The following is a 12,744-nucleotide window of genomic DNA, read 5'->3' on the forward strand; positions in this document are numbered from 1 at the left end:
GATCTAGCAATCAAGAATCTATCTTAAACTAAACATATCAAAAGCTAAATATAGTTTAATCTTAAAGAACATCGAACAAGCACAAGATAGATTCTCTTCCCAATAGTCCACAAATACTCACATACTAAACCACTAAAATTCTAGGCCTGGGCAGTGAACTTTCATCTGTTCCCGGAGTTTGAGGAGTTTTCTGCACTCCGCACTCAGTGGAGCTCGTGGAGTGCAGAAAACTCCACTTTGCGATGAGCAGCGGACCTTTTTCCCCACTTGCGAACAGTAAGTTTGCGAGCCCGAGCTGACGCTCGGGTAGAATTTCTACCTAAGCTGCGGGAATACCAGCACAAACTGCAGTTCGCACTGCACTCCGTCACTCGCGGAACTTTGCTGAGTTTTTTTTTTACCTTTGCGGAGTTCCACGCAGCAAAATTCTGCGAGCTACACTCAGGCCGATAAAATGTATAGTCCAAGGCAATCTTTCTTTCAAAACACACAAGAGAAGGAAAATCCACTCAGTTTTCATTTAATCACAAAATAAATCCTTAGGGCCCGATTCACAAAAATTCTGAGACAAAATCTTAACTTTACGACTTCTTTACGACTTTTGGTATTCAGACAGTTTATTTAGAAGTAGTTAAGTTAGGATTCCTAACTTTACTACTCCTAAATACACTTTGTAAATACCGAAAGTCGTAAAGTTAGGATTTTGTTTCAGTTAAACTTAAATTTAGGTCATAAAATCCTAACTTTACGACTTTCAGTATTCACAAAGTGCATTTAGGAGGAGTAAGGTTAGGAATCCTAAATGTACTACTCCTAAATGCACTTTGTGAATACCGAAAGTCATAAAGTTAGGATTTTGGCTCAGATTTCTTTTGTGAATTGGGCCCTTACTTTTTAGAGGAAGACTTCATCATAATCATTTCTTATGCACTGGTCATCTTCCACCTGCATTATTACTTCATCATAAATTACTAATATACACATTAACCTGTCTTTCTGCAATATTAACTATATATATATATATATAGATATATATATATATATATATACACATATTTATCATTCTTATATATAATTCATACAGTAAAAAAGACTCATCACTTCAAGGACAAACATTAATTGTTGATATGAACGTCCCAGTTTCACTAGACTGCCATCCTGTAGGAAAGAAACTCTTCACTTTCCCACCCTTTTCTTGCATATGATGGCGAATTGTTTCATAAGTACCCCACTCAATCTTGTGCAATCTGGTATACCTTTATATTCAGCTCTATGCTTCTCAGTAGCTACCTTTCTGCCAGATTGGTACCAACAGATAGATCCAGAGCCTAATTACTTTTGGATGTGTGCATTACTTTAAAAAGGGTGTTACTTAAAATGTTGCATTACCTATACTAGTATATTTTCTTTCAAGAGATTCATTCACAGGGACATTATTTAGACAAATATCTATCAAAAATTTGTATGATACTAATAAGCTCCATTTTCCTTTAAAAGTGTTTTGCAAAATATTTATAGTATTTCACGAAATTTCTCAGTCATTTCACAATCATTGTTATTATGTCGTTTTTAAGCAAAGGGAAAATGTTTCCATTCTTAGGAGTCAGGTGCTCCATTTTGTTCTTGAATTTACATTTTGAGTCTGATTACTGTTGTTCAAAACAATTAGTGTGGAGGCAGTGTAATAGTTCTTTAATATGGAGTGATGTTTCCCCAGTAGCTCTGGCACGTATAAAACTGGACTTCTAGACAGCCCACCATGGGTTTCTGTACGTAATATCTAATTACAGGTGGGAATAAGATAACACAGGAAAACAATCGACATTGAGGTTGCCCCTTTCTTCTTGCTAAATTAATATGTGATGAGTTAAAGTGACCATATCCTTCTCCAAAACTCCCAAAGAATGCAGAGTAGACTCGAGAATAGACTTCCAGCAGGAAAGTAGCACATAAAGTGCACGTTTTCTGCAAAATGATACCTGGGTAATGAACATTTAAATCAAGTGTAAGGTAAGAGTATGGCATTATGCGTACCCTTCAAAGCTTCCACGTTTGTGTCCTTCTGATTGTAGGTCTTATTTACATTGTTGATTCTGAAAGTAGAAATGCAAAAATTAAGAAAAAGCTTGAACATTGACTGCCAAACATGAACACACTCCACTATCCCATTTATGATCACATATCCACTTACAAATGTTTATGATAGTTGAAATACCATATAAGGTTCCAGGATGTGAAGATCATATGGCAGGAAAAATCACTTACCATTGTAACTTCTGTACATTTTATTTCGATTTGTATACATTGCCTTCTTTAATTAACCTTCAGACATACAGCACAATGGCTGTGAGCTCCAGGTTATACTGAGAGTCAAAAAACCTCTAATGTACATAGTCGTGATTGCTGCATTGCAGTATCTCTAACTTAAATGACATATAATCTAATCAAAACACCATACTATCTTAGCAATAAAGAGCTTGTGGCCATCACCTCTTGACTGCTAAGGATTCCACCCCCTCCCCCACTGCTAAGTCCTTTTATGGATGTTTGAAGCAGCTTGTGCTTAAGCCTTTAAAAAAAAGATTCCAGTAAAGGTATATATGCCAATTTATGTGCTTTTCTCCCCATCATTCTTGGGATTCTGTAGGCATACAGGGGTTGTAATTCCCTAGAAGGAGCCAAGAAAATTGCCAAAATATACCTAAATGTTGTTGGTGTTTTTGTGAGAACAATGGGAAAAAAGTGTGAAAGAAAGCTTATATACATTTTTTAAATAATGTCCTCAAAAAAGATTTGCTACGCTTGGATCACCATCTCCTCAGCTTTCAGGAACAAGCAAAATTGTATCCCAAAAATATTTTACCTCAAATCTTGCATTTTGCTAATAGGCAATCCATTTTTCCTAATTTTTTTGGTTTCAGCCTACTTAAAGTTAGTGATGAATACAAGTGTAAAAATAATGGGTGATCCCAGAAAGCAATACATTACTGAAAAGTAGACAGCATTCTGAATTCAGCATGGGTCATTTGTGTAGATCCATAAGGGTTTTCCAAAGAAACTAACTATTACATTTCTGAAATTGAGCAGAAAAAAACTGTAATTTGTGACATCTAACAAACTCTTCTGGTTGCAGGGATTTAAAAGGTACATCCAGAGCTAACAATTGAGCAGCACCTTACAGCGATTTTTCATTGTGTACAAACTATACAGCAATTCAAATTGTAAAATAAAAAGATTGAAAAATAGGTATGAAGGAAACCTATTTGTCGCTGAAATGTACACAACCTACTGAGTTTAGAAACATTAGTTATTTGTACACTTCTGAATTTGTGGTTACCCATATTATCATTTGATTGAGGGGGTGTTTTACAAAGTGTTTCTTTATTTCACGCTTGCTCAGATTTAGAAGCCAGAAATGCAGAGAAATCCAATTGGTAGTAACAAATGTTCTACTATTCTGTGCTCCCACATGTATCCTGATAAAAATGGTAACACATTTGTGTGGCTGGCCCTAGCGCCTATTACACAAAAAGCTCTGCTAAACGACCTAAAGACATCAACTTTTCAGATAGCAAAATCAGCACTTTTTTACAATACGTGTAGTTGCAGGACTTGGGCCCTAGCTTAGCCACTGCTCAGGGAAACCCACCATTCCTGGATATTTCTTAAGATTACATGCCCAGGGGAGTCCAGTGTAGTGCGACTCATGTTGTTCTCACAAGGTTTTCTTAACCAGTAGCCCTTGTAATCCTCAAACATTAGCTAAAAATACACATTTTTTTCTCATGCTTGTGAGGAAAAGTTCTGGAATTCCCAAATTTCCAACTACCCAATTCTCCCATACATCTCCCTATAAACAAGGTACCCACTTGGGTAGGCGGTCTTGTGCCTCTGATAAGAAAAAATGTACAGCTCAAAAATGTCCAATCAAAACAAACATTTTTTTGCAATTGTAGTAGCTATGGATATTGGGCCTTAGCTCAACTGGGACCCAGGACATTTCTGAAACAGAGATGGTCCAGGTTTGTGTGACCTGCATGGATCTCTCAAGGATTCTTTTAATCAGAAGCTCTTGAAAATCTTAATCTTGGTTACAAACACACATTTTCCTCACACTTTTGTGATCAAACTAAAGACAGTGCAAGTTCTTTACGAGGGCTTCCATTTTCCTTGTTTAGATCCATTTCTTTTGTGGTTCTAGGCCTAGGGGGCTAGTGTATTTATCGGTACAAGAGGGGGAATTCTGGCTGGTAAGAGGTTTTTGGATTCCGGAAGTTTACATCACAAAACTGCAAGGTAAATTTGGGATTTTAGGCAAAGTTTGAACTTTGCAGGGCATCGTAGGTAATAAAAGATTGCAGAATCAATATGAGGCTCATTGCCCTAGACTCACCAATGTGTCTAGTTTGCTGAAATGCCAGGGTATGGTAGGCTCCTCTTCATGGCGGCTGAGTCTGGTCCTAAATACCACAACTAACCCTATTTCCAATGTTTCCACAGTGCTTTTTGGTGCCTTTTGTGCAGCGGGCACTGGGTTGCGCCCCACAAGTGGGGTAGTGTTTTGAGACGAGTGGGGGAATGCTGGGTGGTCGGAAATGTGTGGCTCCCTGCAGATTCCGGAAGTCTGCGTCATATAAATGAAAGGAAAATGTGTGATTTTATGCAAAGTTTGGGGCTTGTTTGGCATTGTGGGTAGGAAAACATCAAGGGAACCAAGCAAAGCACACCACCCTGAACTCCCCTTGAGGTCTAGTTTTCAGAAATATGTGGGGTTGGTATGTTACCCCAGGGAGTGGCGGACCCAACTCATTCAGCATGGCAAAAGAGATGATATTTGGATTTGGGGGCCGATTCCGATCTCGGTCGGAAGGGCACCGAATCGGGTTCACCCGGAAAAACAACGAGCCGTACGCGTGTTTTCCGGCCGACTCATACAGCTGTACGAGCGAGCAAGTACGATGCAAGCTACATGAAATTCACCGACCGAGTCGCTTGCTTGGTATAGCAAGGTAAATGCTTAAATCCCCGAGGGAGCAGAGAGACTGTTGAGGCTTTAGAGGTGGGGCCCGATTTTAGACCTCTGATATAATATTGAACCAACAAATATCAAAATACATAAATATCAGAAATTAAATATTGAGAACAAAAATATTGACTTCTTATACCCAACTATAAAGATAACAAATATCGAGCACACAAATATCTGTCAAAACACCGATTTGTACATATATCAATAACAGAAATATCAGAAACACAAAAATCATCACCAATGAATAAACATATGTCAAAGATATCTATTCACACCATATCGACTAGAATATTATCGCCAACATAACTAATACAACCTTAAAAAAACACCACTTTAACAAAAAACAGTTACTTCAAATGAACCTAAAACTTGTAATAAATATCCATGTTTGAATAAAAATATATTACATCAGCCACAAATTAAAAATTCACCTAAAAAATAATCATACACCTAAAAACATACAATGAAACCACCAAAAGCATGAATATTCATTAAAACATTTAAACACAAACATAAATATACATTAATATAAATAAACATGATTAAAAAATTCAAACTACACTAAATCAATCAGTAATATAACTCTATAAACAACTTTAACCAATAAAGGCAAACAAACAATTAAACCAACAATATAAAGGTGCACTAATTAAAACAAATAAATACTCCAAAAATGACACTGCAAGAGGAGGAAACTTTGCTGGATTCTAACAGCAAATGAGCAAAAAAGAAATAATACATATCAACAAATACATAATCAAGTAAGTAAGACTTATATTTAAAGTAAAAATGTACTGTTATTAAACTGCAAAATATAAATTAACAAATAAATAGTAACACACTCTGTAACTTTTATCTTTTTACATGGACTATCTAAAAGAAGAAAATACAACTTCCAAACCAACGAACTGCCAGAAAATATCAAATATGACTATGCACCAACCACAAATAATAAAGTATACGTAAATAAGAAATTATAAACTCACCCAAACAGCAACCAAATAACAACATAAATCCCAAAACCTCAACAAAAATAATTTTTTTTAATGAATCTACCCTTTTTCTCTTTCAACAGAAAAGTAAGCACCTGCTCCGTGTTAAAACAATCTCAAAAGAAAAGCTGCACAACTATGGAAAACATCTCAACAAAACATATAAGTATAAACAAACATGAAAATGTTAAAATATTATATAAATGTATTCTATTAAACTACTCACAGATACAATGAGAGAAGTCGCCAAGTCGATCATTTCACAGAAAGGAAAGCAATTATTCATTCACATGGGCAACATCTACATCTAAGAAAGTGCATCAACAGAAAAAATAAATTGGAAATGTACTAAATATTACTCTAAAGCATGCTACGAGATGGCAACTACAAAAGATAACGTTGTAATTAATGTTAGAGACAAGCACTAGCTCCCAGGAGCCCACAAGCAAAATCCTTAAATACATAGTACCCAAAGTCCCTGAACACATCACAGGCCAACTACCACCCAGCCCCACACTAAAACATTTAGGTGTCGATTCCGATCGTGGAGAAACCGGGTACGAACCGTCGGTCGGAGCGTTTTCTCCGTCCGACTCGTACCCGGTAAAAACACCATACAAACATGCAAGTACAATTCATACGTAAACACCATTTCCGTACGAATCGTACAAAACACCGACCGACACAAAAATACATACAAATGTGATCCGGGACGGCGCATACGCGACATGCGGACGGAGTTTGGCAGCTTTTTACGTACCAGCAAGTACGATTCGTACCGTCTGCACTCCGGACGGCAATATTTGTACAGCACCCAAAAAGTGCCGGAAAAGCTAAGTACGCCGCGAAGCGTGAGGTAAAGGGGGCCGTACACCCCCCCAGCCACCCGTGTATGTACGGTGCGTACCCCCACCCCACCCGTGTATGTACGGTGCGTAACCCCACCCCACCCGTGTATGTACGGTGCGTACCCCCACCCCCGTATGTCCGGTGCATACCCCCACCCCACCCGTGTATGTACAGTGTGTACCCCCACCCCCGTATGTACGGAGCGTACCCCCAGCACTACGCGCTGGGGGTCAGTACCGTACATTCGGGGGTGGGGGTACGCACCGTACATACGGGGTGGCTGGGGGTCCGGCGCGTATGCAGACACATGTTTGGACGTCTCCATGGTTACTATAGTGGTTCGCTCCATACGGTGTTTTTACCATACGGTTGTGCATTCGGACGGACGGGACGGATCGTACTTGTGCGTTCGGACTTCGGTTTCACGATCCGTACGTGAAACTGTCCGGGGACATGTCGGACACTTTTTCCGACCCAAGGACGTGTTGGGGACTTTTCCCAATGCGATTCGTATGGAGTTTTTTACATACGAATCGTACTTGACAGTTTGTACGGGACTTGCACGATTCGTACGTAAAAAAATCCGGATACGATTAGTACGGGGAATATTTTTAACGGATCGGAATCGGCACCTTAATTGCATACACTAAAAAAAACACCCCCTGTACCCCCAACTGTCCCTAGAAGATGCCAACACATACACTTACCTGACCATTTAACAAGTACACATAATGAAAACTCTTCCTTTACATACGATAATCTAAATAATAAAAAACAAATCCTAATCATCTCTACAGCAAATTACTTAATGAATCGGACCCAATGTCAAGCCTGGATGATGGATGGGACCTTCAAAAAGTGTGTCCAAACCATTCACCATACACAATACATGATAAATATCAATGTACCAATGTCACATATGCTTTACTACCAAAAAACTAAGAAGCACCTACTTTCAACTCCTAACCTATTTAAAATAACAAACAAATAACTACTACCCCGCAAAAATAATCATGGACTTTTGAACAAGCCATTATTCAAACAATCCCCAAAATATACCCCCAAACAACCACACAAGGCTGTTACTATCACTTTAGTCAAAGTATATGACAACACCTCTAACAATCTATTCTAAGTGTAGAATACCATACTAACAACCAATTTGCCTTTGAAATAAAAGAAGATGATAGCACTAGCCTACAGACCTGTCAGAGAGGAATCCAAACACTATAACTTACTACTAGAAAGTCCTTTCTACAAACTTAGTACCCTATAGGACTTTTTCGAAGACACTTGAGTTGAGCAACTGCATCGGTCAGGACACAGATGCCAAGGCAAATTCCAGCTACCATTGTGGATCTATGGCACCACCCTAGCAGAGGAAGTCAAATCAAACAATGCAGTGGAAGGATGGCAGAATGTCTTCCAATCCACACTAGGTAGGACTCAAACCACATAACACTAATTTATCAAAGCATTACAAAAAGAGCAAAGCTGCCAAGAATTAAAAATAGAGCAATCTGTTACCTAAATTGGCCCAAAACTTAGCAAACAAACTAAAAGAACGTATTTCATGCTACAATTTAAAGTCATACTCTTTGTATATAACAAAGGACTACATTAATTAGGGCCTGATTCTGAGTTTGGCTGTGTGGGAGGGAGGCGGCAGGCAACCACCCAGCTACCACAACACCAAACCTCACTGCCAGCCGCCCACCAGAATATGAGGTTTCTCATGATCTGGCAGTCAGTCCTTTGGTGTTCCCATGACTGTGCCTATTAAAAAGGCACTGCCATGGGAACACCAAAGCCCGTTCCTGAATTCATGGACTGCAGGGTGCATGCAGACAGGAGGGGCTCATCATGTGCCCCCTGCATGCATCCTCAGGCCATGAGGGAAAAGGGGGCCCTGTAGGGCTCTCTTAGTTTCTTCACCACCACAGATTTCATGGCAGTGCTGCAATGAAATCTGTGGCACTGAGGAAACACGTAATATGCTTGGCGGTGTCGTGTAACATGCAAGAATCACATACCCCTGAGGGTTGCTGCGCTTCAATGGCGGTCAGACCACTGTAGTTGTAATACAGCGGTTGGACCACTGGTCCGGCAGTCCCACACTGCCACCACACCTCCACCATGAATTTGCTGGTCCTATGGACCGTCAAACTCATAATTAGGCCATTAGAAATGATAGCTAAAATCATATTATAAAGTGAATATCAACTTCTCAAGAACCTCAAAAACTACAGCCAACTCTAATTAAAAAAAGATCCTTTAAAAAAATATATTAAAATGTTATTATATGAGTGAAAATATTATATAAGATTACAAAGTCAATACACACTGCTATAATAAAAATATATGGAATTATAATTACAAAAACTTAACAATAACCAACCAATCCACTTAAAAGCAAATTTAATACACCATATCAAGTAAATATTATTAACATTAACGTAACATAAACCATATAGTATCACATTTCCCAACCACAACAAAAGTAAGAATTAAAAGTTACTGCTATGTAACTGCAGACCTTTCTCCAACTCCACGTGACAGAAAATAGTAAATCCACAAAAATATGACGAAAACAAATCCAAATAGCCCCCTCAAAAATGTAAAAGTATAAACAATTCAATCAAAACCATTGAAGCAATCCAAAGTCTTTAGGCTCCAAAAAATTGTTGACAAATCTCGTCAAAAAAATTCGGAAATCCAGTCGCACAATAAGGTACATTACAGTCCCAAATATACACATACATAACATTTAATAATCAAAACATAAACAAATCAAATAATTAAATATATAAGATGCATACATTAATACATTAATATAACATTTTATTTTAAACGCACACTGACAAAAAAGTGCACAACGTGAACAAAAACATATCTAAATATACCAAAATCTCACAAACAACACAATATCCAAGTTTTAAACAGACATCCCAAACCCCCCCTTACCCTCAAAACCCTTAAAAATTCCTTTAAAAAGGGACTTACATGTTCCGATGAACAGCAACACCTAAACACAACTTGGTTCTGGTAAAATAGACCCAAAACAACACCAATGGACTACAAAATAGAAGGTTGGGATAAAATAAATAATATATAGAAAAGAATGGGAAATATAGAAAAAGTATTTAATGAAAAGTTAAGAAAATCTAAAAAAATATTAAAACTGTTAAATATGTCAAAAAATGTTGTAAAACATTATGATTTTTTTAAAGTATACATTTAGGTGCAGATTCCGATTGGGTAAAAAAATGTCCCGTACGACTCGTATCTGTATATTTTTACGTACAAATCGTACAAGTCCTGTCCCACCGGTGAAGTAGGATTCGTACGTGAAAAATACATGCGATTCATATCGGGAAAAGGTCTACGAGACGTACCCGGACAGTTTTACGTACAAATCATAAAACTGAAGTCCGAGCGCACAAATACGATCCGTACCGCCCTTCCGAATACACAAGCGTATGTAAAACGTCCCGTACGTAGCGAACTCTGTACCACTCGTATCCCGGGTAAACTTGTACCCGGGATACGAGTCGTACAGCCCCCCCTCCCCCCGCGTGTGTCCGCACATACCCCCGTATGTCAGCACCGTACTCCCCCGTATGTCAGCACCGTACATCTCCCCCCATGTCCGCACCGTACCCCAGCCCCGTACTTGTACGCACCGTACCCCTGCACCATACCCCAGCCCCGTACTTGGACACACTGTACCCCAGCACCGTACCGCAGCCCCATACTTGGACGCACCGTACCCCAGCACCGTACCCCAGCCCCGTACCCCAGCACCATGCCCCAGCCCCATACTGGTACGCACTGTACCCCAGCCCTGTACTTGTACGCACCATACCCCAGCACCGTACCCCAGCCCCGTACTTGGACGCACCGTATCCCAGCCCCGTACTTGGACGCACCGTACCCCAGCACCGTACCCCAGCCCCGTACTTGTACGCACCATACCCCAGCCCCGTACTTGTATGCACCGTACCCCAGCACCGTACCCCAGCCCCCTACTTGGACGCACCGTACCCCAGCCCCATACTTGGACGCACCGTACCCCAGCCCCGTCCCCCAACATCGCGTATGTACGGACCTTACAACAACATTGCGTATGCGAGCACCGTACAACAACATCGCGTATGTACGCACCTTACACACGCGAAAACGACTCATACTGAACCAGGACACTGTAAAACAGCACAAGGAGGGTCAATTCGACTCGCACAACACCACAAAACACGTCTACAGTAGAAAAAACATCAAAATGACTGACCTGGCACATCCAAACAGGCAAACAGAGGCCCAAACTCACAACCACCCCTTATATCACACCCACCAACATTTTAAACTCAGGCACACCCACAAATGGACCAATAAAAAGGGCCCACACACACAAACCATGAGCCTTTGCAACAGACTCACTGCAGCTACAGAGCACACCCCAACAACTGCACCCATACACCTTAACATATACACCTCCACACAAACTCCTTCACACATACCCCTCTTCACATTCCCACACACACCTTCACATTCACACCCACACACCCACAACCATCCACACCCTCACCCCACACCATGCCCACAGACAAGAATCCAAAGTTCACAAGGGAGGAGCTGGACATCCTTGTCAACGAAGTCATCAGAGTCGAGCCACAGCTCTTTGGAACATTGGTCAGACAGACCAGCATAGCCAAAAAATCACGCCTGTGGCAGAGAATCGTCGATAGGGTGAATGCTGTCAGAGGGACCAGGAATGAATGCCAAGCCAGGTGGTACGATCTGCGGAGGGCAGTCAAGCGGAAAATGAACGAGGACTACGCCCAGAGCAACATCACTGGAGGTGGGCTGCCCCGCTGACCGGTACATTACCATCCCTGGGAGGAGAAGGTGATGGCCCTGCTTCTGCCGGTGGAAGTACACGGACTTCAAGGACTTCCAGAGCCTGGTGAGTACACAAACAACTCATGGAACATGGGGGGAATGGCATTCACACCCCAACTACACAAAATGCACGCAACTACCCTCAATCCCTCACCGGACACAACCACACTCAAAAACAACGCTCATGCCACTAACATGTGTATGCCCCATTCACAAAGCAAGGCCATGCCATGTCCCAGGCTACACGAAGCACTAACCCGAGACTGGATGTCCGAGATGGTGGGAGGGTGGGGTTCACCAAACACATTGTTCAACTCTGAATCAGACACCATTGCCCTCAGCCCATATGGCCCAGGTACATACCCATGCACCATGCTCAATGCACAGGGACTGGCAAAGTACTGACAAGGTAGCTGACACTTGGCCCTGCAGTAGGAAGCACAAGGCCCTCCTGTGACCACTGCAAACTCAAACACCAACATATCAGAAGATACTCAGATATCTAGGACAGGAACTCACACTCACTGTCATGGCAGCATGCTCCATGAAGGGACAGATACATCACCTGGGAGACCCACTGCCAAATCACACTACACCCACCAGCAGGCCCTGTCACACACACCCCTTACACAAGCACACATCCCCGGGGCAGGCAATTGATTTACCCACTCTCACAATGGACATGTGACACAACAAGATCAATCCATAGCCAAAGAAGCATCCAAGCCAAAAATCTACATGTCAAACACTCAGGAGAGCATATCAATCTGTCCCCCGCAACATACCCATTCACAAGTGAACATTGAGGAGAATGCTAGGCACATACAACTACCTGGAGGAACTGTGCCAACTTGAATATGTATGAAGCATGGATGTCGCATGAAACAGCATTAACATTGTGTCTCTCTCACACACAGGGCAACCTGATGGATCTCCCCCCAACAATGGGGGTGAAGAATCACAGTCCCAGGCTCG

General features: G+C 41.0%; 1 protein-coding gene across 3 annotated transcripts in view; it reads right to left on the reverse strand.

Moving 5' to 3' along the window:
• LOC146810314 (ATP-binding cassette sub-family A member 10-like) overlaps nucleotides 1–12,744 on the reverse strand; it is a 1,546,030-nt gene that overhangs the window by 1,019,567 nt on the left and 513,719 nt on the right. For all 3 annotated transcript variants that reach the window (XM_085617307.1, XM_085617308.1, XM_085617306.1), the window contains exon 11: nucleotides 2,035–2,093. In XM_085617307.1, the coding sequence (XP_085473433.1) occupies nucleotides 2,035–2,093 (59 nt within the window). The remainder of the gene's footprint in view (nucleotides 1–2,034; nucleotides 2,094–12,744) is intronic.

Source organism: Triturus cristatus, chromosome 7 (assembly GCF_964204655.1).
Source record: "Triturus cristatus chromosome 7, aTriCri1.1, whole genome shotgun sequence".
In the NCBI taxonomy this organism is placed as follows: Eukaryota; Metazoa; Chordata; class Amphibia; order Caudata; family Salamandridae; genus Triturus; species Triturus cristatus.